The following is a 26,433-nucleotide window of genomic DNA, read 5'->3' on the forward strand; positions in this document are numbered from 1 at the left end:
CCGGGCGGTTATCTGCCGACGCAATGAGGGAGGAAACGTAAGAACGCTTCGCTTCCCTCAATGCCACTAGGTAGGTCCTACTATAGGACCTAACTAGTGTCCGGTCAGCCTCAGAACGGCTGGATCTCCAGGCACTCTCTAGGCATCTTCTCCGGCGTTTCATCTCCCTCAGCTCCTCGGAGAACCAAGGAGCTGGTTGAGACCTGCGCCGGGTCAGAGGCCGCAAAGGCACGACATGGTCCAAAGCTCCAGCCGCGGCCTGTTCCCAGGCCGCGACTAGTTCTTCAGTCGTGCCGCGGGCCAGGTTCTCGGGAAACGGCCCAAGCTCCATCAGGAACCTCTCTGGGTCCATCAGGTGCCTGGGACGGAACCAACGCATTGGTTCCGTCTCCCTGCGGTGGTGAGTAGCGGTCCGAAAGTCCAGACGAAGAAGAGAATGATCTGACCATGACAAAGGCTCAATAACTAAATCATTTAAAATCAGATCATTCGCCCACTGGCCAGAGACAAAAATCAGATCTAGAGTGCCTCCCCCGATGTGGGTAGGGCCGTCCACTAATTGAGTCAGGTCCATGGCCGTCATGGAAGCCATGAACTCCCGAGCCGTCGAGGATGCCACGCCAGTTGATGGCAAGTTGAAATCCCCCATGACCAACAGTCTAGGGGTTTCAATTGCCAACCCGGCCAGCGACTCCAACAGCTCGGGCAGGACTGTTGTCACGCAGCAAGGAGCCAGGTACGTGATCAACAAGCCCACCTGAGTCCTACGACCCCACTTCACATAGAGGGATTCACAACCAGCTATCTAAGGTACAGTGGTCTCCCTGGGTTCCAGGCTTTCATTCATAATAACCGCCACCCCGCCACCCCTACCTTGGGCCCTTGGCTGATGGAATGCTCGGAAACCTGGTGGGCACATCTCCACTAGGGGAACCCCCCCTTCCGTGCCCAACCAGGTCTCCATAATGCCCAAAACATCCGTGGTCCCCTCCTGAATTAGATCTGAGATCAGGGGGGCTTTGTTAACCACGGACCTTGCATTGTATAACATCAGCTGGAGGCCCAAGTCCCGAGTACTCTGGCCACCCGGGGAACGGGAAGAAGCAGGGGGGCCGGAGCACGCGATCGCTCTTAAATAGCGAGGGCGTACTCCCAAAACCTGATGTGGCCCCCCCTTCCGCCATATCTGCCTCTCCCGCTTACCGTGTCAATAGCACAACCCTGATAAGCTGGAACGAAACCCTCCCCCACCTCCCTCGGACCTAACTTAACTCTGCGAATGCACACTGGACTTGGCTCCCTCCCCGACGGGTTTCCCTCCCCACCCATTCTTCCCCTTTCCCTCCCACCCCAAACCCGTCAGTTTCCACGCTCCCCGTAAAATTCCCATTAAAACTCCCCTTAAAAAATCGGTTAAAACAGTTAATTAAAAATCCCCTAAGTCTCCTATTCTTGGCATGCCACCTCTCGGGGTTCCAAAACCCGTCCTCAAGATGGGCCCTCGATAACATAGAGGGCCAAACCCGCGAGAGAGGGGAATCTCGCAGGGCAAGAAGGTCAGCCGCTGCAAATGTCCGCATGATGAAAAAACACGGCAAGCAAACCCATCCTGAACGGTCAGGATATCTCCGGGTGGGAAAGTCGATGGACATCCGTCTCAGTTTCAGTCTCAGTCGGTAGATGAAATAGTCACCACCTTATTCTATTCTATTCTATTCTATTTTTCTATGGTGCATGCAGTAATACTGATTCATTGATCAGCATTTGAGAAGGCAAAACATATACATCTTGATTTTTTTTCCCTATCAAAGATTTATAACTGGGCATCATAAAAGAGAATTTAGCTATCTGGCATTATTGCAAATCTTGTAAGAAGCCTCTACTTAAAGGTCATTTTTGTTATGTAGTAAAGTGTTTCTTATAAGCACTTTCCTTTGTTTAGAATGAAAATATTAATTCTAATAATAATAGAGGAACAATCATGACTTTTCTAAAAATTGACTGAATCTAAAATCTTCCCTGTAAGGAAGCCCAAGCTATCAGATGCTCCAACAGGAAAGAATGAATGAATCAACACCAAATGAGATTGATGATACAGATACAATATCACTCCTTCCCTTGTTTCCCCTACTTTTTCTTACAGCTATTCATCATACTACATTACATACTAACTGACCAAAGGAACTCAGGAATCCCTCAATGACTGCATCAGTTTGGACATATATTTGCAATATGGTTCATTAATGGACTCCATAAGAAGAGAATTGTTCATTATGAAGAGGTCATTTTTAATAATAGCGATTAGCAAAAAGAGACAACTTACACATCCCAGAAAGGTTGCAAACATACTAGTGTATGTCCCACTGACTACCAGAAATAAATAGTAAAAGAGGACAGCAGGAAGTAACATGCCTATCTAATTCCAACAATGACTGATAAGTAAGGTGGTACATCAACAGGAAAACTCCAGCTGCAATATGCGGTCCCTGACCACCACCACCACCATCACATGGCAATTCCCAAACTTTTATTAATTGGGCCATAAATATTTTTTTGTCTAAATTAAAACTGAACCCCCCCCTTCACCATTCCACTCAAAGAATACCCATTTCTCTAGGCTGCTGTAAAGCAACAGTTTCTTGGAAAAAGAGATGCCAATTAAAATTAAATTAAAACTGCCTTGAGTCACATCAGATATTGAGATGGGCAATGTATAAATTTGATTAATAAATACAATGGCTTTTAGAAATGTGATCTTTGCCTTGGCTTAGTTTACAAATAGAATTATTCCTGCTAAACAATGGAGATGTTTCTGAGATTTGTTGTGCCTATCACGGGCATTTGTCATTCCTTTCACAGTTTAAATCAGGTGTAGCTTTATTCTTTCCTTCATTGCTCACGATTTCCCAGCAGAAAAAAAATATTAATGCACCTAGGTGCCTGCCTGTTCTAACAAGCAGGGAGAGTATTGGATGCTGCCCAAAATAGTGGCTTAATTCTTCAAGAGTGTCGTGTTGTTTGTGCTGCACAGCTGGGGAGCCAATGCTGCTACCAACTTCTGGGTCTGCACTGCACAGAGCTCATCTCCCTATTCAATCAATCTCTGCTCAATGACAGCTCCTGGCAAGAGCTCAGTCTTCTGCTCTGCAGCGTTCAAGAACCAAAGTGCTTCTTTCTAGGATGGTGAATCTTCCCTATAAAAATCAGTCTTTGATTAATGAGGTTCTATCCCCACAGAGGCACTGCAGCATGTGAAGGAAAGGAGGCAGATGCTTGCAGTGGCTCTACCAAAGGCAAATTCCAGTTTGTCCAAAGAAAGAAAAGAATGGACAAATATTTTAATATACATTGCAACAGCTCTTAGTTAAAAAGAAAATCTAAGTAGCAAAAAGCTCAGAATTCAACAATTCTTGGGCATTTTCTGGAAGATCTCACAGAAACATTATAGACTGTGATTGTCTATGGAAATTCTCAGTCATCCAGGTCATGGTTGTCCTAAAAGTGTTTTTTTCAAGAGGCAACTGGACTTTTTGGTTTTTCTTTAAAGACGTTTCACTTCTCATCCAAAAAGCTTCTTCAGCTCTGACTTCCCCACCATCCAAGTCAGAGCTGAAGAAGCTTCTTAGATGAGAAACGAAATGCTTTCAAAGAAAAACCAGAAAGTCCAGTTGCCTCTGGAAAAAAGCATCTTTGGGAAATAGACTGTGATGTTTCTCTCTGCCATATATGTGTGTGCATGTGTGTATATGCATAATGGTTTTCTTTTGAGATCTGAATGCAACGAAATTTAATTTTAATGTAGGCTGATTTGTGTACATTTAAAGTGACTTCTATTCTATTCTATTCTATTCTATTCTATTCTATTCTATTCTGATCATCTATTCAAAAGTTTGTAGGAATGCATTTGAAGACCTAGAAATCTCATTCAAGCAACTGACAAAACCAGGTTCAGTTAACTGACTTAACTGAAACTGTTATTCAAATAAAGCTGCTCCTTATGAAGTCTTGAAGCCTGACTATTCAACTTACCTCTATCAATGGAACTTGAAGTAACTACCATAGTTATGTTCAAGCAAAGGAATGCCACTACTGCATCTCCAGTATGCTTCTATCTGACATGATCATCCTGTTCCAGCACACTTTGATCAGAATGCACATGGAGTGGTGGGAAAGGAAGCGATCGCTGCTTAGCCAGCAGCATCACGCAAATCAAACTGTTAATCAAGGGACAACAGATGCCACAACTTGCTCATCCTCCAACTAAAATAGCAACCTGCCACAAGCAACACCTCATTTGGATCCATTTCCAATCCCAAAACCTGGTATGAATTGCAGACTAGCCAAGCTTTTTATTCTTAACCAGAAACACTCCACATGTGGTACATCCCCACAGGAAAAAAAAAGTAATTGTAATGAAAAATGACAACAGTAAGATTTGCACAGGCTCATGTCACAGTTCCAGAACACAGTTGGCCTGCATTTTCTCAAAAGGGTGGGGAACAGGAGGAAATTAAGGATGCCAGAAAAAGCAAGACAAGATTGTTAATGTTACTTTAAAGAAAACAGTAACAAAACAAAGACAAGTTATATTCTGGCACGGCAGGAGAAATCTGCTTCTTGGCTATGGTGGACAGATGTGTGCATGGGAACTCTGCTGACTCAGGGAATGTAAAAATGGAGTAATCTATAAAGAGCCAAGAGAGAAGGGAACTTGGTAGGGGGATGGTTTTTTTCTTTTTTGTTTCTTTATGCTGATAGTTCAGTAGAAAAGGGAGGAATAAATTGAGCTGAATTGTGGAAGCATATCACTTTGTTTTTAGTGATTCTATTTCAGCAAAACTCTCCAGTTTTCTCTCCTCCCTTCTTTCTCTAGCATGCATGCACACAGACACACGTAATTTCAGACAGTCCTATGTCTGCTGCCAAGAACTACCAAAATGTCAACCGTGCCTTAATCTAGTCTTGGGTGGGAAAGGGTTCCTTGCCAAGAAAAGACTATATGACAGTGGTGCCTGGGCTTGCATCCTAAAACACAATGCTAAACTCAACAAAGCAAGAGGATAAAAAAATTGAAAAATAGTGTAGATCACAGGCATAATTCTGGAAGGTGTTGGTAAGTGGGGAAGAGGAATTTAAGCCCTGACCTGAGTTTTGCATCCAGGTGGCTCATTGAGAGAAGACTGATGGGAAAGCTGTGATGAGAATGAAACTGCAAGTGTCAAGCTACTTAACCTGGGATCAAGCTGTTCTGTGACCAAAATAAGCCATATTCTGCACATCCCAAATCTCTTCTCAATACCAACATAAAAAGAGATGGATTAGTCTCCTACATTCTGAAGTATTTTAAACCTGGAAGCAAAGAAATATAAAGAAGGATAGAGGACGAATTTTATTTCAGAAAGTGGCGTGGGAAAGAGAAAGTAATAAATTTGCATAACATAACCAAGAGTAATCACATAAAAATGTCTTCAAATATACTTCAAATGCCAGCAGTGGAGTAAATTGGCCCACTTATTGTTGTCCAGACCAACTTGCATCTTAAGAGTAGCAGCAATTAGCAATAGATTCCTCTGCACTTATAAACTGTGATCTCCCAGTATCTCTCAGGTGGGAAAATCTATGTATTATATTTTGAAGACATATTTCAGAAATAAAACGAAAATTAGAAGGGTAAAGTTTTCAACCTCATAAAGCTTGCAATTACAAACACACTGCATTTTTTTGTCCACATCAGACTATTTGTTCATCAGAACCAGCATTGACTATATTGATTTAATATCAAGATACAGTTTGCAAATCTTTCCAAAATGAGTTAAGTGTGGGCATATCTTCATTTCATCACTAACAGCAAGTAAGATGTTATAGATTGCAATTCTTATCTAGAAGATATAAATATACATACAAAACCAGAATGTTGTTACTGTGAAGAGAAAATCCATCAAAATCTTTCAACAGGAAAATTCTTACACTGAAGCTAATAAGAAGCAGCTGTTTCATCAAACTCAAAACTGAACCCATTTTCAGTTTTGCCAAGCCCTCCCCCAGCAAGAGACCAAAGATAAATTCCACAAACTTCTTTGTTGAAGGCTCAGTGAAACAAATATTATTAATAAAATGCTTTTTTTGTTAAGCGTTCCATTTACATAATACAGGTGGATCTCGTTAAAAACCACTTGCTTAGCAACCATTCAAATAAGTAGTACTTACAACTGGTCCTTGACATTTCAGCCACTGAAACACCCCTGCAGCCACATAATCATGATTTGCAAACTTCTCTACTGGCTTCCCACTAGCAAAGTCAATAGGGAAGTTATCAGGAAGTCTGAAGCCACAGTCACGTAAGGTCCTTGCTTAATAACCCTTGCAATCCTTGTTTAACTATGGCAACCTGGTACATGACATCACACTTTACAATTGCATCACTTGGTGACATAAATGCTGATCCAATTACCATAGTTGTGAGGACTACCTATATGCTAACAGCAAACAAACCATAGGTACCTGCACGAAGTATGAATGCTGCCATTGAATGAGACCTTTTATGAAAAAAATAAGGCAGTGTTTTTCTTAAAATAATAAATCCTGAACCTTGATGATATGTGCACTTGTGCTTCTATGACACATCCAAAAGGATATCATAGCCGAAACGAATCACATCATTCAGTTTTAGCGTGATGTACTTCTGGTCAGGGATTCGTATGTCGTTCACAAAGGTCTATGGAAAAGAAACACAAAAAATATCATTCAAATGACATGTGAGGAGGAGGAGGAGGAAGTCAGTGTGGACAAGTTTAGAGAGGAAACTGTCTTTAGCTTTACAAAATCTCTGTCTATCCTCTGCCAATCAACTGGTATCTCTTTCCTTCCCACATACAATTCCCCATCTTTTAGTTCTTGGTCAATTGGCCCCTTTCTCCTGTTACTGAAAACAGCTTCAGCAAAAGACTCTGATCAACTGCATTTCAAAAAAAAAAACCCAAAACAGGCAATCGCTTTCTGTCAGCCACATAAACCATTTGACAGAGCAACTGAGGCAATACCACAAGGTTATTTTTCCAAACCATAAAAGCTCCCTTATTGCATTTTCTGACCTAAACAGCAAGCCTTCTAAAACTTCAAAGGAACCAACTTCACAAACTTAACCTATACTTTTAAAAGCATTTAAAAACATACAATGTCAGTAATTTTTATAAAAGATACAAATTTATAACAGGCTGGTTAGGATTATCCACATAATGAAGACAGGAGATAGGGCTCCAGAAAGGAACAGCCGCTTGTCTTTTTTTTTTTTTTTTTTTTACATTTATATCCCGCCCTTCTCCAAAGACTCAGGGCGGTTTACAGTGTATAAGGCAATAGTCTCATTCTATTTGTATATTTTACAAAGTCAACTTATTGCCCCCCCAACAATCTGGGTCCTCATTTTACCTACCTTATAAAGGATGGAAGGCTGAGTCAACCTTGGGCCGGGCTTGAACCTGCAGTAATTGCAGGCTATTGTGTTCTAATAACAGGCTCCTTACAGCCTGAGCTATTCCGGCTCAGATTCATGTCTTAATCCATGGCTGAAAAGGAATTTGGACCAAGCATCTCTTCCTTAACCACTAGATAACAGAAATACTGAAAGTGCTTAAATTTATTCCAAAACAATTGCAAGAAGTAGATACTGCATGTCATGGTACATCTCAAAGCCAGAGAGACTTAAGTATGATAAATATAGAAAACTGTCTTCATGCAGAATTGCATTATATAAAGATTTCTCCATCAAGTCAGATAACATGACACTCCAGGCTGCATGTGTTTTTTGTGATTGACTCCCTCTCTGTTCACAAGGGCTGAAAACTGATGACATGGTTTCTTTCCACTTTCAGAGAGGAAACATATTAAAAACAAGTAGTGAATACTACTTTAAAAAGATTTAATGCTGTTCAGAAAATAAAAAGCTGCCCAGAGTTGCTTTGGTTCGTGAGATGGGTGGCATAAAAAGTTATAAATAAATAAGTCCCACCTAACAGGATTTAAAAAACAAAAAACCTGACAAAGCCTTAACTTGATTGCAACACAGCTATGACCACTCTGTATCACTTCCCATCTACTGTATCCCTCATCATATCCCCATCTTAACTTTAAACGTTTTACTGTCAAAGACAAGCATATAGTCCTGAACTCTAAAATACTGCTCATCTCAGTTTTAACAGTTGAAACAGATCTATAGCTTAAAGTAATTATTCCAGGGGTGAAATCCAGCAGGTTCTGACAGGTTCTGGAGAACCGGCAAATACCACCTCTGGCTGGCCCCAGAGTGGGGTGGGAATGGAGATTTTGCAATATCCTTCCCCAGGAGTGTGGAGGGAATGGAGATTTTGCAGTATCCTTCCGCTGCCATGCCCACCAAGCCACACCATGCCCACCAAACCACGCCCACAGAACCGGTAGTAAAAAAAATTTGGATTTCACCACTGAATTATTCCTTCTCTTCATAATACTTTACTAAGAAATATACTTTATTTTTGGCACCAGGATGCTGCACCCAAACATTTATCAATGATGTAAGATTCACTGAGAGGCATCCTCAGCGTTGCAAAATGTGCCAGACAATCTGAGAGGACTGCAAGAGAGGGGGGAGCATTTGGAAAAACCACCCCGGTGAAGAATTTGCAATCAGTTATATTGTATGTACACTGACCGCCAGTGTACATCAGTGGCTTTATTCTCCTTGATAGCTAGAACAAGAAATACTCTGCAATTTGATAAGCCAACTATAACAGATAACTGCTGCTCTTCAGTTAATGGGATTGCTTTGCAAAATGTCTTCAGATGCCAGATTCTAAGTGAGATCCAAACTTTTAAGTAAAAACTACCCTAGGGTCCAGGAAGACGAATGCAGAGAACATGATCTTTCTTTGGCTGATATTAGTTTAATGTGATTGGAAACAGAGGTGAGTCATGGCAAGAAAAATAGCTTTATTTGGACCAGAATACACCAAACTAGAAAATGTTGAACACGGTCAATATTTTACAGATGGCCCTTGGGAAGCAACCAGACCCAGGAAATTAGCTGAAGGGAGGCTTTCAGAGGTGGTGCAGACTTAACTTCATTTGAACCTGTTTTAAAAGTGTGGGTGGGGAAGAGAAATGTCAAGCAAAAGGCTCTCTCCAAATAACTCTTAATTATCTCACCATGACTGCGGTCAAGAAGCATCGACTATCAACAAACACCTAGTGCAGATACAGTATTCTCCCTCTCCTTTCAACTAAAAGATACAGCCACCAAACAGGCTCATACAATCTATTTCCCCTGCCTTCCTCTGTCCCCCGGAATTTATTTTTTTGTCATTCCAAGCTGGGAGTTAGTTATGTCCCCAATAGCATCTGTACTATTTTCTATACTATATTCCACTAACTCGGATTATGTCCAATTTGCAGTTCAAATAATGGGCTAGAACCCAGTCTCAAGGAAATATTTTTCCTGCTCCTACCTTTAACTTGAGAGATATAAGAGGGTGGGTCGATGCTCTTCTTCTTCATAGATTTTTTTTTCTGTACTTCCTTTGCAGAAACAGACTTCAAAAAGAAACTGGAACATTAAGACCACAATGAAACTGCCTCTTTCTCACTAAACTTGGGTGGTTTTCAGAGCAAATAGATGCTCATTGCCTATCCCTAAGTCCATCTTTTTTTCAGAGCTGCACATTCTGTACCAAAAATAGTAGCACTCCTGGAACAGTCCTGGCAGTCACTTTCTCCCCACACTGCAGACATATTGAAGTTTATCCTGTTCCTCATGACTGTTCAATGCAATGGCACAGTAGCTTCTTAAAACAAAGGAAAGGATAAGGAACACAATTTGTTTGGGACTTTCAAGGTTATAGTGAACCATATGTACCACTGACCATAGTGCCTGAAGCTGCTGGCACTTGTAACTCAGGGGCCAAAAGTTCTCTCCCTTTTTCCTCTCTTTATGATGGAAGACTGAAGAGATGGCAGCTATTAAGCCTCTAAGGAGCACCGCCACTGCCATTTGCAGATTCACCATCTGCTTTCAACCATTCCCCTCTGTAAATATCTAAAGTATCCCTCCCCAACCCAATCCTGTCATAAACTAAAATCTTCCTGGTCAGGAGATTATAGCCAATACTAATATGCAAAATAATCAGATTTAGCTCTAAATATGCAGTACAGTAAGATAATGCAATGCTTCAGTTCAAAAGCAAAAACATATTTTTAAACTATGTCAGACATGTAGAACTTGTGGCAATTTTTAAAACCAAATATATATTTTCCTGTTGCAGCTGCAGACGGCCGGTATGCAATCTCAGCAAACAATGCAAATATTTAGGAATTTCTGTCAATTATGTGAGCTTCCATGGTTAACACAAGTTTTTCCCTTCAAAACCCATTGTTTAGTCCTCTAAGATGAGATATCTCTGGACAATAGATAGGAGGTGGATATTCTTTTCATGAATTCCTTATGGTCCCACTTCATATTGACTTCTACTTTGGATGATGAATTCTTACTCTCTTAATGATCTCCTTGAAATAACAAATACCTGCAACTACAAGCCAAGAGGATTAAAATAGATTTCTTTGGCACCATTAAGAAAACTATAAAGGTCAGGATAAGATTACTTTACTTTCTGAAGTGTAATTGTCAAGCAGGCACAAACATTACACAGCAGTGCTATCTACTTCAGGTTATGCCAGATGCACAAAAAAATGTGATCTTCTGTAGCAGTATTCATCAATCTGACAAGTTTGCAAATATGTTGGCTTTCAACAGTCATAATTTGCAATCTAAAAGAACTTTAGAACTAAAGTCAGCATATACAGAAGATAGGAAAGACTGATTGCAATACCTAAAAGCCACTGAGATAGCCAAGAATATCAACAAAGGCATGATCTCTAAATGAAAGGGGTAAAAGGATCTTGCTTTCCCAAATTAGATACTGGGAATATACTCAAGGCCTTTGCTCTTGTATGCCTAATAAGCCTGCAACAGTCTTGTCATGCACAAATATATTGAATCACAACTCTGGTCTAATTAGCATTTTACAATGATTCTTCCAGCTTGCAAATGTCAGAAATTAACCTATCATTTTTTTCTATGCAAACAGCATGGTTTTGACTACAAAGTTGTGCTCTTCCCACAAAAGATGTCATTCATTCCCCAAATTGCTTGGATCTGCTTGGGTCAACTAGAAGTACTACAATGGACTCTATGAGGATTTACCTCAAAGACTGTCCAGAAGCAAGAACTACCCTGCTAATCAGGACATGGAAACATGACCAGATTATACCTATGGTGAATGATCTGCACAGATCATTAATTGCTTAATAAGCTTGGTTCAAAATATTAAAGCTCTAATTGGATATCTATCTTAGAAACCCTATTTAACATCAGAAGCTGTTCTAAGAATATCTCATTTTCAGAAGCAGACAGAGGAAATGGTCTTTCCCTGCATGCATTGCTTCCAAACTATTGTGATTCTAGATTTATAACTGGTCTCAATTCATTCAGCTTCTTCTTCATTTGGGGGGGAGGGTGAGAGAGGAGTTATTTTTTTAATACAAATATATAAGTTGTTAAAATTCTCCTCATACAGTTGACACTTATTTATCTTGAAACGTAACCTTTTCCCTTTTTATGTACAATGCACCAAACTAAGCGATTCATGCAGTCCATCAATTTGTTTCAATGGAAACAAGATTCCCCACAAGTAGCCTGAAGTTTTCAAATGCAGGCCCCAAGATTATCGAAGGTATCAAGGAGATGCCTGCTGGACAAAGCCAAGATCATTTAATCCAGGAAGCCATCACATAGTTGCTTCAGAAGCAAATGGGATCTGATCCAGGAGGCAGATCACCTTCAGCTGATTAGTGCATTTCCTCAGCAGTGCTTCATGCAAGAGAATCATCAATGCCATGAGGTGGTGTCACCCTCAATGTCACCTCATTCTTGCTTTCAATGTTGAAAGACAGTGAATGTTAGTGAGAGTTTCAGAGATAGAAAACCTACAGGCCAGCGGTGAGATGTACTTACCTTCGCTACCGGTTTGGGAATGTGAGCATGCGTGCCACTTCTGCGCATGCGTAGAGGGTAAAAAATGGGACGTAATGACGACCCGGCAGGTGGGGGGAATCTCCCACTGCCGGCGCTACCAGTTCACGCGAGCTGGATAGATCCGGCCGGATTTCACCACTGCTACAGGTCCTGACTTCCTTTCCATTGGCCTCAGATTATATTTTCCCAAAATTTGGGGGGAGGAAAAAAGGTGTAGTGGATGACCTTAAAAAGAGTTAATGTAATCTGAGAAAACAAGAAAACCTTTAAAACTTCTCCAAAGTGGAGGGGAGAAAAGGGCAACCTTTTCACAACCTGAAAAGCTTGGTGGAACCATGCTTTCAGCTCTGAGGCTCTTGCTCACTCTAAAGTTTTTCACATTGGACTTTGAGGCACTTAATAGAGGCCTCCCCCATTATGGTGTTATTTTCATCTGTTCTGCATGTTATTCTTGACTGCTAGCTGCCTCATGAAAAAAGGGCATAATTCCAAGAAATAATCCTCTTGTACCTGTCAACTAATGAACATGCAATAAAGGAGGCAGATAAATGATTATTGAAATATCTGAATAATGATTTTATGTTACTTGTTTTGTACAAAAATAAAGCTGTAAAAGTTAGCCTTTTAAAAAATCAAATTGCTCTTATTGCCACTCTGAAGTTTATCCTAAACAGCAAACAACTTGAACAAGGACAAAGGTAATATTTAAATACATATGAGTCATTTGTTTCATACCCTACTCTAAATTCAATACTTGTATTTCAAGTACACAAATCCACAAAATCTCTCTTCCCCAGTCAATACTCCAGACTGAACAGCCACATTCTTTAATAAGGAGTAACAAACTCATGTGAGCAATTCTGTGTCAGCTTCCTATTAATAGCAGTATCTCCTATTGCTTATGTTATTAGAACAATGTGTGATTTTTCCTAAAACAGCACATTTATCCTGGTAGATACTCTCATTTGGTCAAAACTCAGATTTTCTAGTTTTGCAATTTTTAGGTAAAATCACTCTTATTCATCACTGGAAATCATCCAATATATCAGTGATATTATTTACCTGCTATAACAAGCATTCCCAACCTGTTATCTTCCCGCTATACTGTAATAAAATTCTCCAAATTCTTTAATAGCCTGGTTTGTACATAATGCTGAACTATAATCAATGGATTTAAGAATCATGCTAAGTCACAAACAAGCTAGGTGTAAAAATGTGAGTTTGACTCAAAAAAGGAGGAGGTCAATGCCAAGCTATTACAGGAAAATACCTCTGAGTCTTGAGAAATTAGAAAGTGCTAAAAAGAAATACAAACAATTTTGATTTGATTGTGTAAGCTGGTACATTAAAGGAGAAAGGGGCTTTCAGATTCTGTAAAAATACTCCAACTGCATTAAAGTGCACTTTAATACTTCTAATAATTCCTGTTTCCTGATCATGCCTACCTTGAAGGGTTAACACTGGGCGATGGCTTAACATTCTTAGGAACAAGCTGTAACATTTAACATTGGTTTAAAAAACAAGTAATTGCAGCTCTGCCAGTAGGCAAGGGATAAGGATGGGCAAAAAGAAACTTAGATTAGTATCTTGTCTTAAATTACAATAAGCTTTCCAAATGAGTACAAATCTGTATTAATCTACTGAAAGTACAGAAGATTGAGTTATTTGGATAGCATTGAATAACAATGTTTATTAAATACTGATTGTTTTCACATAGTATACTAAGTAAAAATCAAGCAAGTCATACTATAGCTTAGAACAGTCTATGAACAGCTAATCTGAACTTGTGGCAAAACTAACTAAGCATCAACTCAATAAAGGAGCGGCTACATAAATCCTGAGCTTTCACAATATTTAATAAAATATTTAAAATATTTTCTTTTAGACCCTATCCTATTAACTCCAACCCCAGATGCTTCATTTCATTTCTGCAAACTGGAATTGAAAAGCCCACCCACAAAAATGAAACCTGGATATGACACTCACATATACACCTTTTGGCACTCAGGCTTATCACTCACCCCATTTAAGCTTCCAAGATCCTTCACCCAGTGCTCATCTTTTTCCTTGTCGTAATTGATGACTGCATGCTGCTTATCCACACTGCGAGACTGGGAAGACCAACAACATTAAATTAGGAAGTTATAAGACAGAGATTGTTTTAATAGTTCCAATGATGTATCAAAGGAGATATTAACACAAAAGGAAATGTACCTGTTTAACAGGCATAGTACCTAACAGATTAGGACAATATCTGTCCTAATAGTACCCCCTCCATAAAAGTAAAATATCTTACAATACTGCCCATCCTGGCATTTATTTAATCAGATCTTAACCTTGCTGACCATGTTTCCTTGGCTTGCCTACTATCTACTACCATGTGAAATGATGTTAATTGTCTGGATCGTTTCACAAATCTGGTATGGAAAGGGCCATACAAAGGCCATCAGCCACCTTCCCTCTTGTCCATAGAGAGCATTCAGCTATGTCAGTCTCCCTGCCACCACCTACTAAGCAATATAATTCAGCCCAAACATACTTCAGTTGAATCTGCATATGGTTAAATTAAAATGGATATTGTATGTTGTGGGACTCAACATGACCCAGGGTACTTTTAAAGCCACACAGTAATGTGTTTCTACTTTCTTTGTGATTGGTGCATGATGTAAATAGTGTTATGATTTTATGGGCTATGAGAACTTCACTAGTGATGCTCTCTATAAGGCAGACCAATACAACATTAAAAAGCAGATTCCATCTTTTTGGGAAAAATTCACGCTTCAGAATACATGTTTGTGTATATTCCTCTTTCTAAATTGTGAATGCATTAATTTATTGCTTCTAAATTGCAGAAAGCAAGCATTTATACCAGCTATTTCTTTACAACCAGTTCAAAGTTCTAGAAATATCTGAAACATTCCCTACTCCAAGTAGAAAGAGTACTGCACTGCGCAGCAAGAAAAAGAAAAAGGAAACTAAAGGGATGAAAGGAATTTTGTTAATGACATCTAAACAGACTAGTTCAATCTTGTTTTCCAAAGAAAATGTGCAGGGAATCTTAAAAGTTTTATTCTTTTATTCATTGTGCGGATTTATGTAATCTTCAAGAACTCCCAGTGGCTTACAACAAGCTAAAACATCCACAGAAAATTACAAAGGAACACTGAAACTTTCCCAATAAAAATGTATCAGCATAATAACATACTGAAGCAAAAAGAGAAAACACCCCAATTATTTTCCGAACTTGCTTCAGAAAAACAGAATAGAATAGAATTTTATTCTATTATTATTATTATTATTATTATTATTATTATTATTATTATTATTATTATTATTATATTATATTCTTTTCCAAAAACTCTACTAACTAGAGCATATAAAACATTTGCCAGACCTATTCTTGAATACAGCTCATCCATCTGGAACCCATACCACATCTCTGACATAAATACAATCGAACGCGTCCAGAAATATTTTACTAGAAGAGTTCTTCACTCCTCCGAAAACAACAAAATACTTTATGCCACCAGGCTTGAAATCCTGGGATTAGAAAACTTACAACTCCGCCAACTTCGACATGACCTGTGTTTAACACACAAAATCATCTATTGCAATATCCTTCCTATAAAAGACTACTTCAGCTTCAATTGCAATATTCCAAGAGCAAACAATAGATTCAAGTCAATCGCTTCAAACTTGATTGCAGAAAATATGACTTCTGTAACAGAGTTGTTAATGCTTGGAACTCATTACCTGTCTCCATAGTCTCTCAAATCCCAAAATCTTTAACCAAAAACTGTCTACTATTGACCTCACCCCATTCCTAAGAGGACTATAAGGGGCGTACATAAGAGCACAAAAGTGCCTACCGTTCCTGTCCTATTGTTCCCTTCATTATATCAAATTAACATAACTGTTGCATATTTGTTTACTTATATATATATTTTTTTTTCTTCATGATACGTTGTTTTATTTATGACAATGTTTGTGTATACTGTTGTGACAAAATGAAATTAAAAATAAAATAGGAATAGGAATAGGAATAGGAATAGGAATAGAATAGAATAGAATAGAATAGAATAGAATAGAATAGAATAGAATAGAATAGAATAGAACAGAACAGAACAGAACAGTTTAATTAACATGTTTAATCAATTTTTGGAGAGCTAAAGAGAGAAAGATTGTTTCCTAAATGAGGCTATTTTAAAGTTCACTGAAAAATATTTGAGCCCAAGCCCCACAGAAACCAAAATGCAGGATTGCAAACAGCACCACTGAGGACATGAGTTGGTCAGATTGATTCTGAATGGAGAAAGCAGTCCTTCAGGTACCTAGCACCCTCCTATGGTTAAAATCAGAACACTGCACCTTAATATGTAGAGATCCAACCCTCAGATACTAAATGCCACAGTCCTGCCTATCCTGTTATTCAGCAAAGTGAAGTTCAACAGGATTTATCCTTTACCTCCAAAAGAAAAATGTTACGGGCCAATCCAGTTGCTTTTAGGAATAGAAGCTGAAAAACTGGTTTCAAATTTGTCAATGGAGCATTTTTGTACCATTAGTTTTGCTCCCTGCATTAGGAAAGGGGAGGGGAAATATTCATAGTATAAACCCAGCAAGAGAAATCGGCATCTTAGAAGCTGCTGAGATGCAAATTACTCAAGGAGAATAGCCAATGTCATTTCTCTCCAGGTGTTTTCAGGTTCTCTATTCAGCTACATTCCGTCTTTCCTAACCTCTGTTCCTAAGTTTTAATCAGAATATCAGATGGGGAAAATTTTACTAGGAGGACAGCAGTAAGGCTTTCGATTACTATCACTTTTTTTGTTGCTTCAACACTAAAAGAAGGTGAGAAGTAATGCTTTATCGGCTGGTTTAGCAGAAAAACAAAAGGCCACAGAGGTTATTTTAATGTCTAAAAGGAGAGTGCTCCATAGTGAAGTACATATAGTTTTAAAATATCAGTAACTTCGAAATAAGAGGTATTACTCAGTAGCTCTGTATTACATCTGCATATTGAATTCCATCACTTTCTAATTAGATTTATTCAGGAGAATGGTGTTCTTTTTAAAAGAAATTGATTACCTCATCACTATTAGTGTGGGACATGGAACATTTTTCTGAATACAGGCAAAGTTTACTCTTTTCTTAAAACGCTCAACATTAAGCTGATATAATTGTTCACTCTACCTCCTAAAGTATATGAGAATGTCCCATCACATATTTCTGCTACTTTAATTAACATAGACCTAATGCAGAAGAATTCAGATCAAAGTTCCATGTCATTCAGGGGAACAAATATTTAAAATAGCAGCCCAATTATCCATTTGTGGAGTTGTTCTATTTCCTCCATAAACCTTTTCCTGCAGTGTTGGCTGTTTAGTGCAAGTTGGAATGTCTGAAGCACAGATCAAGTATGTGTCAACTCCACAAGTCCAGGAGCATTTCCAAATCTAAACACAGAATTCAGAGCAGACGTAGAAGTGAATTCCTGGCCAAATATCCCACACACACACCCAGCAGCAACTGAGTTTTGTCCACAACTAGTTCAAACATAAGGCCTTAACAAAGTTCCCATTTTTTAGTATATAATAATTTTATCCTTCTTAATCATAAACAGCTTGTTGAATATTTTCAAATTGTAAAATAGGTCAGAAAGCTTATAGAAAGATTAGGAGTAAATCACATTTAAAAGAAAACAGTTGTTGGTTGTTCTATAAGTAAATATATACTGGTAATTAAGTATTCTGTTCAGCAAAACAATCTTTGTTTAAACCAGTCTTTCCCAATCTTAGCAACTTGAGATGTATGGACTTCCAATTTCCAGAATTCCCCAGTCCAAACAAGTTAACAGGATTGGAAAACACTGGTTTAAACCAACTCAACTATTGCCCCATATTCTCAAAAGCTGTTAAGAAGAAATGGATGCCAAGCCTTAACATATGGCCCAAGAACAAACCCCAGCAAGCCTCTAATTCACATATTCCCCAACTCATTTGGCACATCCTTAAAGACTACTTAAGAAGCATTATGTTTGTTATTGCAAGTAAAGAAACTACAATTATTAGACAAAATGCGAGTAAACTTTTTAAGATGAATTAAAATAAACTAATTTCAAACTACATATTGTAATTTATATTTCACTTTTCCTCTCTTAGAAATAGTTGTTTCAATTGTTTTGGTTTACCATGACAATAAACCATGACTTGTTTTAAGCACTGTTTGTTGAAAGGCTAAAATGCTGGATTCACTATTACACTATCCAATAAACCATGTTTTACAAGCCATATTAGTTGAGTTCATATATTGGTATAAGTCATAAAACTAATCACATTATGGCTTAGTGTGAGGTACAGACTCAGGCACTATATTTAAAGCAATATAATATGTTATCTGAACCAAAATCTGGTTCATCTAAGGTAAATATTTTCAAGGGTTTTTTCAACTTTACCAAAAAAGCTTTATGTGACAAACTATGGTTCAGACAATAGCTGCAGCTAGGGGAATTCTGGGAGTAGAAGCCCACAGCTGTAATAGCGAGGACGGGGCGTCCATTGTATCTTTGAACAATTGCTAAGCAGTCTGTCATAAATTGAAGCCTGCCTGTATAACAAAGGTGGCCTATGGCTGGACCTCAATCATCCCTTCCTGCTTCAAAACTGAATATGAATAATGGTAAGTATTATGGTTAGCTGGAATCCTGCTCTCATGATGAGAATTAGTACTCTGCCACTTTATGTAGAGAATGCACTTACCTGGAGCATGAGTTCACAGTCTTCCCTGCCAACAAATATCATCTCCCGTGGAAGCCGATGGCGAATACCTGTCCCACTCACCAGGAACCATGATGTTGTGCTCATTTTGCTGTTAGGCATTTTAACTTTTCACCATCCTATCAGAGCAAAAGAGAAAATCTGGTTAGGTTTGTAATAATAATTTTTCTAGAAGTTCAATTACTTCTGATTAAAAATCCATCATGTTTATATTACAGAAGATAGGCGCTATATATGTCTATGGCCCATTATAATAACAATCAATGGTTGATATGAATGAAAGCTCACCAGAAGCCAAGCCTGGAAAAAAATTACCAATAGAGAAATTAATTTCTCAAACACATTAGAGAGAGACAAGACAGTTTGTCTGTCTGATTATTCTGATGTCTTAATAGAATATAACTTTCAGTCCAATACAAAACAGTCAAGTATGTCAGCAGAGCAATGAATGAGGCTTTAAGAGAGAAGGGAAAGTACAAGATTCGGAGACAGAGTATAAAGAAGATATATACTATACATTTAATTTTGAGGAGTCCTTGGTGCTGATGTTACCTACTTTGGGTAATGAAACATCTGCAAAAAAACAATCATGCTCAGAGAGCACCAAAGATTACTCATTTCAACCCTGAGCTACAAATATTCTCCTTTAATGGTACCTTTATATTTTGTTAGCAAATTAAATTGTCTGGCATTTATACAAACTGAAGGTTACACAACATGCTAAAGTACAAAACAACAAAACATATCTAGTATGATGTGCAAATGTAACTGACATGGTTTAGCACAGTGTATAAATTCAGCCTTGTAGTTAAGAGTGGTCCTTCAAAAACAATTGTGACTACTTAATCCCCATTTAAACTGATAATCCCGATTTATTCCTCTTTTAAAAGGCTATGGTTATAACTCAGGATTTGCTTTTAACTCATTACTCTTGGAGGAGGGAAAACATCTATAGAGTTCATGTTTATTTATTTGGTCAATCCCAATTAATTAAGATTTAAAGTACTCATTCATTAAATTTATATTTACTTCAGGAGTTCAAGGCAGCGTACATAGCACACCTGCCTCCAAATGTTCTCTCAACAACTGTCCTATAAGATAGGTTGGCCTAAGAGACAGTGATTAGCCAATAGTCATTCAAAAAGTTTCTACAATTGAGATTAGACCTGCAATTAAATCTCACCAGATATAATTCGTCATTTAAACCACTCTCAAATATATACCACTCTCAAAATTCTACAATATCCAGGCTTGTTATAACTGACTCCATCTACTGACCTGTAGTACAGTAGTGGAGAAACTCACAACCTGCCAATCAAATGTAGTCCCTGAACACTGTTGGTCATAATTCAATACTTTATTGAATTTATGCTGCTAAATTTCAGAATGACACTCCCAAGAAAAATAATTCTAATTTTTTCCTCTATTTCCAAAGTAATAAAGAAGCATTAAATTATTAGTCTTCCTTTAAAAATGTGTAATAATTAGTTTGTTTGACAGGACTAAGGAGACCCAGGTTCAAATATAAACTCAGCCAGGAAAGTTCACAAAGTGACTTAATCTTTTACTCTCTATCACACCAACCTGTGTCTCAAGATTGGATAGGTAAAAATCATGAGAATTACCGGTAGTATTACATGCATCAAAATTGAGTTCCTAGAAGAAAGGCAAAGTATAAATCTAAGGAATAATATCACCCAGAATCTCCAAAGCCCAAACTTTGTGATCATTTGTGTGATATCATGACATAGGTCCCTGCAACCTTCAGTTATTGCCATGTTCAAAAACTTCAAAAATTAAGCCTTGGCTTAATTTACAAATATGCTCTGACCATATACTTGGAGAAGGGCTACATAATCTTCTCCGGGGCAAGTCATTCAAGGAAAAAAAGAAAAAGTTTTTTTGATTTTTAAAAATTATAAATTTTAATTTCAATAATAAATTTCAGGGAAGCATACACAAAATATAAACCAGTACAATTTACAGAAATAAAGGACAATAACCACAAAACATAGAAAACACAAGCATATTCAACCAGAAATAGATTTCTGCATGTTGGTCTTCTTTGAAAGGAAAAGGTGACAACACTTTTGCATTCTCTTTCTATAAATAATAGGCATTAAATTAACATATCTAGGAAGCAGCAGTGGCAGAAAATTAGCATATCAAATAGAAATACTGGCAGCAATAACAGATCTTCTGTATGAACAATTTTACTTATACGTTCATTCCCAATACAGCTTAAATAATTTAAAAACAACTCCTGTCCTCTTTCTATCATGCAATATTTAATTATCTTAATAATAATACTTGTGTGAATACTCAGAATTAGGTGTATCTGTTTTAAAAAGCATTTTATGCATTTCCAAATATTCTCATTATTTATTGAATGTATATCCTGCCTTTCATACAGGTGCTCAAAGAATATATAATGTTCCGTCTTATTTCTCCCCATAACAATCTTATGAGACCTAAAGCCACTGTGATAGAGGATGGATTGCTAGAAAATATACTGTATAATTACATAGGGATTTCCTTTTCTTAATTGCTTAAAATTATGCACCACCTTTCCTAAAAATTAAAAACAGCAATAAAATAAAATTAATATTTTTAAATTAGCAAAACAACACAAAAATAGCCAAAGAAAACAACTTCCACGGAAGTAATATTAAATATATTTGTTTCATTGGCATGAAACAATCTGGTAAGCAGATAGCCCAAATTTGGTAATGTGTTTAATAATCATATTTGAATAACACAGCATTTCCAAAATTAAACTGAAACTGAAAATAATGCCAACATCTAAATGAAGCACAATTTTTTAAAAAAATCTAAGTTTAGGAACATAAGAGGAGCCAGATTTAAACCAGATCCACTTGGTCTAGAATCTTATTTCCAGGGATTGCAAATATCTGTCAAGCTTCCTCAAGTCATGAGGACAATAAAACCCCTCCATACATTTCTTAGCAACTGATAATAGAGGTAATCTATAACTATTAAACCAGTATGCATTTATGCTTTTTTCTCCATTATTTATCCAATCCTCTTTTAAAGCCATTCACATTGATAATGTTCTTTAAATGTTGGGACAGTTCCCAAAGATTCCTCTAATCTGCTGGACAAATGACCTTGCATTACAGGAAAGGAATATGAATGACTCTGAATGAGCTTTTAAAACCATGAATATTTTGCAAGACATTTATCCTCTTTATCCTACCACATCTCAACTAACTTTTTTCTAAAAGAAAATGATACGTTGTAACTTTTCCATTCAGTTCCAGGACCATTTTAGCTATCCCTTTGACTTGTTTTTACTCACCTTTGCCAACAATTATTTCTAAAACATAACTGTGATCATTCCATAGATCTGGGATCTCCAATCTTAGCAACTTTAAGCCTGGTGGACTTCAACTCCCAGAATTCCCCAGCCAGGAATTCTGGGAGTTGAAGTCCACCAGGCTTAAAGCAGCCAAGATTGGAGACGCCTGCCATAGATTGATTTAAAAAGCATTGGTGGCTGAAACACTAAAATAATTTATGGTGTTTCCATAGAAATAATTTATTCTCTGTGGCACAAACTTAATGCAGCAAATTATTAAAAGCATTGGCAAACTCATTAACCTATAACTCCAGTACCTGTTTCATTGGTGACCTATGAAAAGACATAGTTGAAGAAGTGGAGCACAAAATGCAAGAACTACATACACTTTTAGAATGTAAGCATAGTATGAAGAAAGAGATTGTAATCCTAGAAACATTTAAGCAGGTCTAAGTCTTACTGAAACTGAAGAGCTTTACTCCCAATTAAATATATTTAGAATTGTATCCTATGAGATTCAGCTCTAAAACAAGTCAAATTCAAACTGGTTGCAAATACAGGAGAAAGACTAGAATTATAACTCTCATCCCATAATACAAGCATTCTATGTTGCCAATTTCACAGCAGCTTCTCATAGGAAAATGTGCAAAACTGTGATCTCATGACATAGGTGTGCTCTACCACACAAAATAGATGAATAGCAAGTCATGTGCCTGCCATTGTTGTATAAAGTAATATTAACAAGGTACCATTCCAGCATTCCATATAGAAACTGAACTTAATACCCTCCAATTGTGTGAATCAGAACGGTCATCTTCCCAAGCTTATATATTCAATGGGCTTATTGGTACTTATACAACATAGGCTGGAGTTATTAGAGACTGTCATTCAACACAGTTGAAAAGCATCAAGATGGAAAAGTCTGTTCATTCTACCTTAGTCCTGCCACTATCTAACATATAAAGATAAAAACCTGACCTATCCCTGAAAGGATTATGAAAATAATACCGGATGCGTTACTGTAAATACAAGATGCTTCCTAAAAATCCAACTTGAAATAAAAGGAGGTCTGTATTTTATTCTTTTTACTCTTTTTAACACAGCATCTCTTTCTCAATCTGCTTGCTCTTCTAACTGCAAAGACATGTTTGCATCTGTTACTAGAAGGAAGGGAATAAACATGCTAAGCAGGCTCTTATTGGCCTCACAATGCAGACACAAGTCAGGGCAGTAATCAAAGCTTGCAATGATTATTTTATCTCCTCCCTGCCCCCCCTTCAGCGGCTGTATCTTTAATCATCTCGCTAAACCTCAGAGGTGGCAAATTCAGCAGCCATGAGTGCTTATTATGGACATTTTCTGAAAAGGAGGGGAAGATTTAAAGGAAAACACAGACAGGCAGGCCTCAATAATCCATCTGATGGAGGGAGAAAGGGGGAGAAGAGTTTAATAAGGAGAATAAGGCAAAATGCAAGACAGCACAGCTGTGGAATGGAGTAAATGAAACAAATTATTAGAAAAGGTTAATAACAGAAGGACAGGAAGGAGCTGAGATCAAAAGAAGAACATGCTCAAGGGTGATTGCCTGATTGGCAGCCACCAAAATGCCAATTCAGCTAGCTAGGCCAGGATTCATCCCAAATCTTTCACCACTGCCAGCAGCTATTCGCACCTTAGAGAAAAGGGGTGGAGGAAAAAGCCACACCAAGAGTCAAGCCAAGGTGTGACCACAAAACTGCCAGCCAGCTTAAGATGCCTTTCTTTCAGAAAAGCTTTGGCAGATCAGTGGGAGGGGGAAGGGAAAAAGGGAACAGAGGAGAAAGATGAAGCACCTTTAACCTTCACAGTTCCAAAACCTAGGTTGGAGCACCATGATCTCTTTGTTTAGAAAGAAGACTGAGGCAGTAGCAAGCACTGGCTCAAAGCAGGGGCAGAGGGGGTTATTAGTTCAATGAAAATTATACTGTGTGGCGACAGAGCAGGTGACAGAAGAACTAGAGGGGAAGAAAGCAAAGAGGGAATCCAAAATTCCACTAATCCCATATTATAAACCCGCAGGAGATTTTTTTCTCCCTTACACCTGCTTTCATGGAAAACAATGCCCTACCTGTAGTCATTGAAATACTAATCCCCCCTCCCCCTCCCTGCAACTTGCACACCTCTTCCTTGTCCTTTCCACACAGACCCGCCCAGTGACACCCACAGCTCCGCATCCCAGCTGGAGAAGTGGATGTATTACCTCCGTTTACCTGGCCAGGACTCAAACGGCTGCACCCCGCAGTCTCCTCTCTGCCACACCTGCCTTCCCTGCTTTCAGATCCTCTCCCCTGCTCCCAGCCAGAGCCTCTTACGGCAACACGAGACTCTTTGTTGTATTCACATCTGCTTCCTTGCTCCCCCCTTCCACCCAATCCCCAAATCCGGCGGTAGGGATAGTTCCCCCCGCCACGCCGTCTGCCTCTCCCACATCACCAGCTCCACCCGCCCCCCGCGGTCCAATTCTGCAGCAAGGCTATGGCGCCCCCCCTTCCCCTTTCTATCCGCAATCCCGGGCCCGGCTGCTCATCCCCGCAGGGAGGCCTCCGCCTGGGTTGCGCTCCGCAAAGCGACCAGGTGCTGCTTCAGCGGGTGGAGGCCTCGGGCAAAACCCCCGAAGGCAGGATCAGCTGTTTCCTGCCTGAGGAGAGGGAGCCGGCCTGGACTTCCTTCGGCCGGGAGCCTGGAGGGCTGCTTCTTCCCGTAAACTCAAGCCTCCCCCCACCCCCCGGTTACCTGTCCGCCTTACCCTGCCCGCACCAAGGGCTCCGACTTCCTGCCTTCAGTGCTGCGCCAGGTGAGAGCGGCCCAGCCCACCCTTGCCCTGCGTGGCGGCGGCAGCCTCGAGTCTCCCCTTCAGCCTCCTCGACTAGGCGCTGCCATTATGCCGTTGCCCGCATTTGCTTTTCGGGTTCTCTCTTCCCTTCCTCCTCGGCGCCCGGATCGTTCTCGCTGCCCAGGCACGAACAAGCAGGCAGCGCCGCCTCCCGCCTTGACTTGCACAGCAGGTTCCAGACGCCAAGGGGCGGCTCTCGCCTTCTCTCTCTCTCTCTCCTCCCCCTTCCCCTCCCTCGCCTTTCTGCGCCTTATGCTCAGCCTTAATCCTCCCTTCCGGGCAGCTCCGGCAACAAACCGCCAGGTTAGGTCAGTCAGGTGACGACGGAGCGAAACCTTGTCCCGCCAGACTGGGGCGCGCCGGTGCGAGAGGCGAATGCGGGACCGGTTGGCTTCCCGCTTTTGCTGGAGCTGCTCCGGAGCTTGCTTGCGACTGAGAGAACGACGGGTTGGAACAGCCCCGGGGGCGGGATATTCCGCGAGGAGCGGCTGCAGCAGCAGCAGGAGCAACACGCGGCGTCCTACTGGGAAAGAAAGGCTGGGTGGGGGCGTTAGGAGGCGGCAAATAATTGGATAATAATTGGAGGGGGAGCGCAGTTGGAGGAGGTGGGAAGCAACACACCTCAGATGAATCCTGGCAAGACTAAAAAGGCTTTAGATTTTGGGCCCTTTTCCAGAATTATGCGGTCTTTGGTGCTGGATGGAGTTGCAGTGCCCCAGACAGACCTGATGGGCAACCTGGGAGTCCTTTTGGGACTGACAACTCCTTCTGAAGAGTAGATGGTGCCCATAAGGGCTTTTGCATGCTTTCATATTGTGCACCAGTTGTGTTCCTGTACTGGAAAGCTCAGCTCATGGTCACTAGTGCCCTGGTCACCTCCCAATTGGTTTACTATAATGTGCTCTACTAAGACCAGTGGTGAAATTCAAATTTTTTTACTACCAGTTCTTTAGGCGTGGCTTGGTGGGCGTGGCAGGGGAAGGATACTGCAAAATCTCCATTTCCACCCCAATCCAGGGGAAGGTACTGCAAAATCCCCATTCCCTCCCCACTCGGGCCAGCCAGAGGTGGTTTTTGCAGGTTCTCCAAACTACTCAAAATTTCCACTACCAGTTCTCCAGAACCTGTCAGAGCCTGCTGGATTTCACCCATGCATAGGATCTTTGAAGAGTATCGAGAAGCTCAGGCTGATGAAAAATGCAGTAGTATGAGCAGTTACGTGTGCTTCTAGAACAGCACGTTACACTTTTGCACTGTGTACACCATTGGTTGCCAGCCTAATTCTGGATCCAATTCAGGGTGTTGGCTTTAACCTTTGAAGCCTTTCACGGCAAGGGCCAAGTTCTCTGAGGGACCACTTCTCCCCAGTTACATCTTCCCATCCCAATCAGACCCACCAGCATGC

At 39.7% G+C, this 26,433-nt stretch overlaps 1 protein-coding gene across 9 annotated transcripts in view; it reads right to left on the reverse strand.

The window, feature by feature from the left end:
* Positions 1 to 25,249, reverse strand: part of CEP170B (centrosomal protein 170B) — an 84,635-nt gene extending 59,386 nt beyond the window's left edge. For 4 of the 9 annotated variants that reach the window (XM_058162849.1, XM_058162848.1, XM_058162846.1 and 1 more), the window contains exons 1-4: positions 24,942 to 25,246; positions 18,820 to 18,956; positions 14,083 to 14,172; positions 6,635 to 6,715 (exon numbers count right to left, since the gene is read on the reverse strand). In XM_058162849.1, coding sequence (XP_058018832.1) covers positions 6,635 to 6,715; positions 14,083 to 14,172; positions 18,820 to 18,939 — 291 coding nt within the window. In that variant the 5' untranslated portion in view covers positions 18,940 to 18,956; positions 24,942 to 25,246. Of the gene's footprint in view, positions 1 to 6,634; positions 6,716 to 14,082; positions 14,173 to 18,819; positions 18,957 to 24,928 lie in introns of all 9 variants that reach the window. The other 5 variants (XM_058162845.1, XM_058162840.1, XM_058162843.1 and 2 more) reach the window with 4 other exon arrangements.
* Positions 25,250 to 26,433: the final 1,184 nt, after the last annotated feature.

Source organism: Ahaetulla prasina, chromosome 1 (genome assembly GCF_028640845.1).
Source record: "Ahaetulla prasina isolate Xishuangbanna chromosome 1, ASM2864084v1, whole genome shotgun sequence".
In the NCBI taxonomy this organism is placed as follows: Eukaryota; Metazoa; Chordata; class Lepidosauria; order Squamata; family Colubridae; genus Ahaetulla; species Ahaetulla prasina.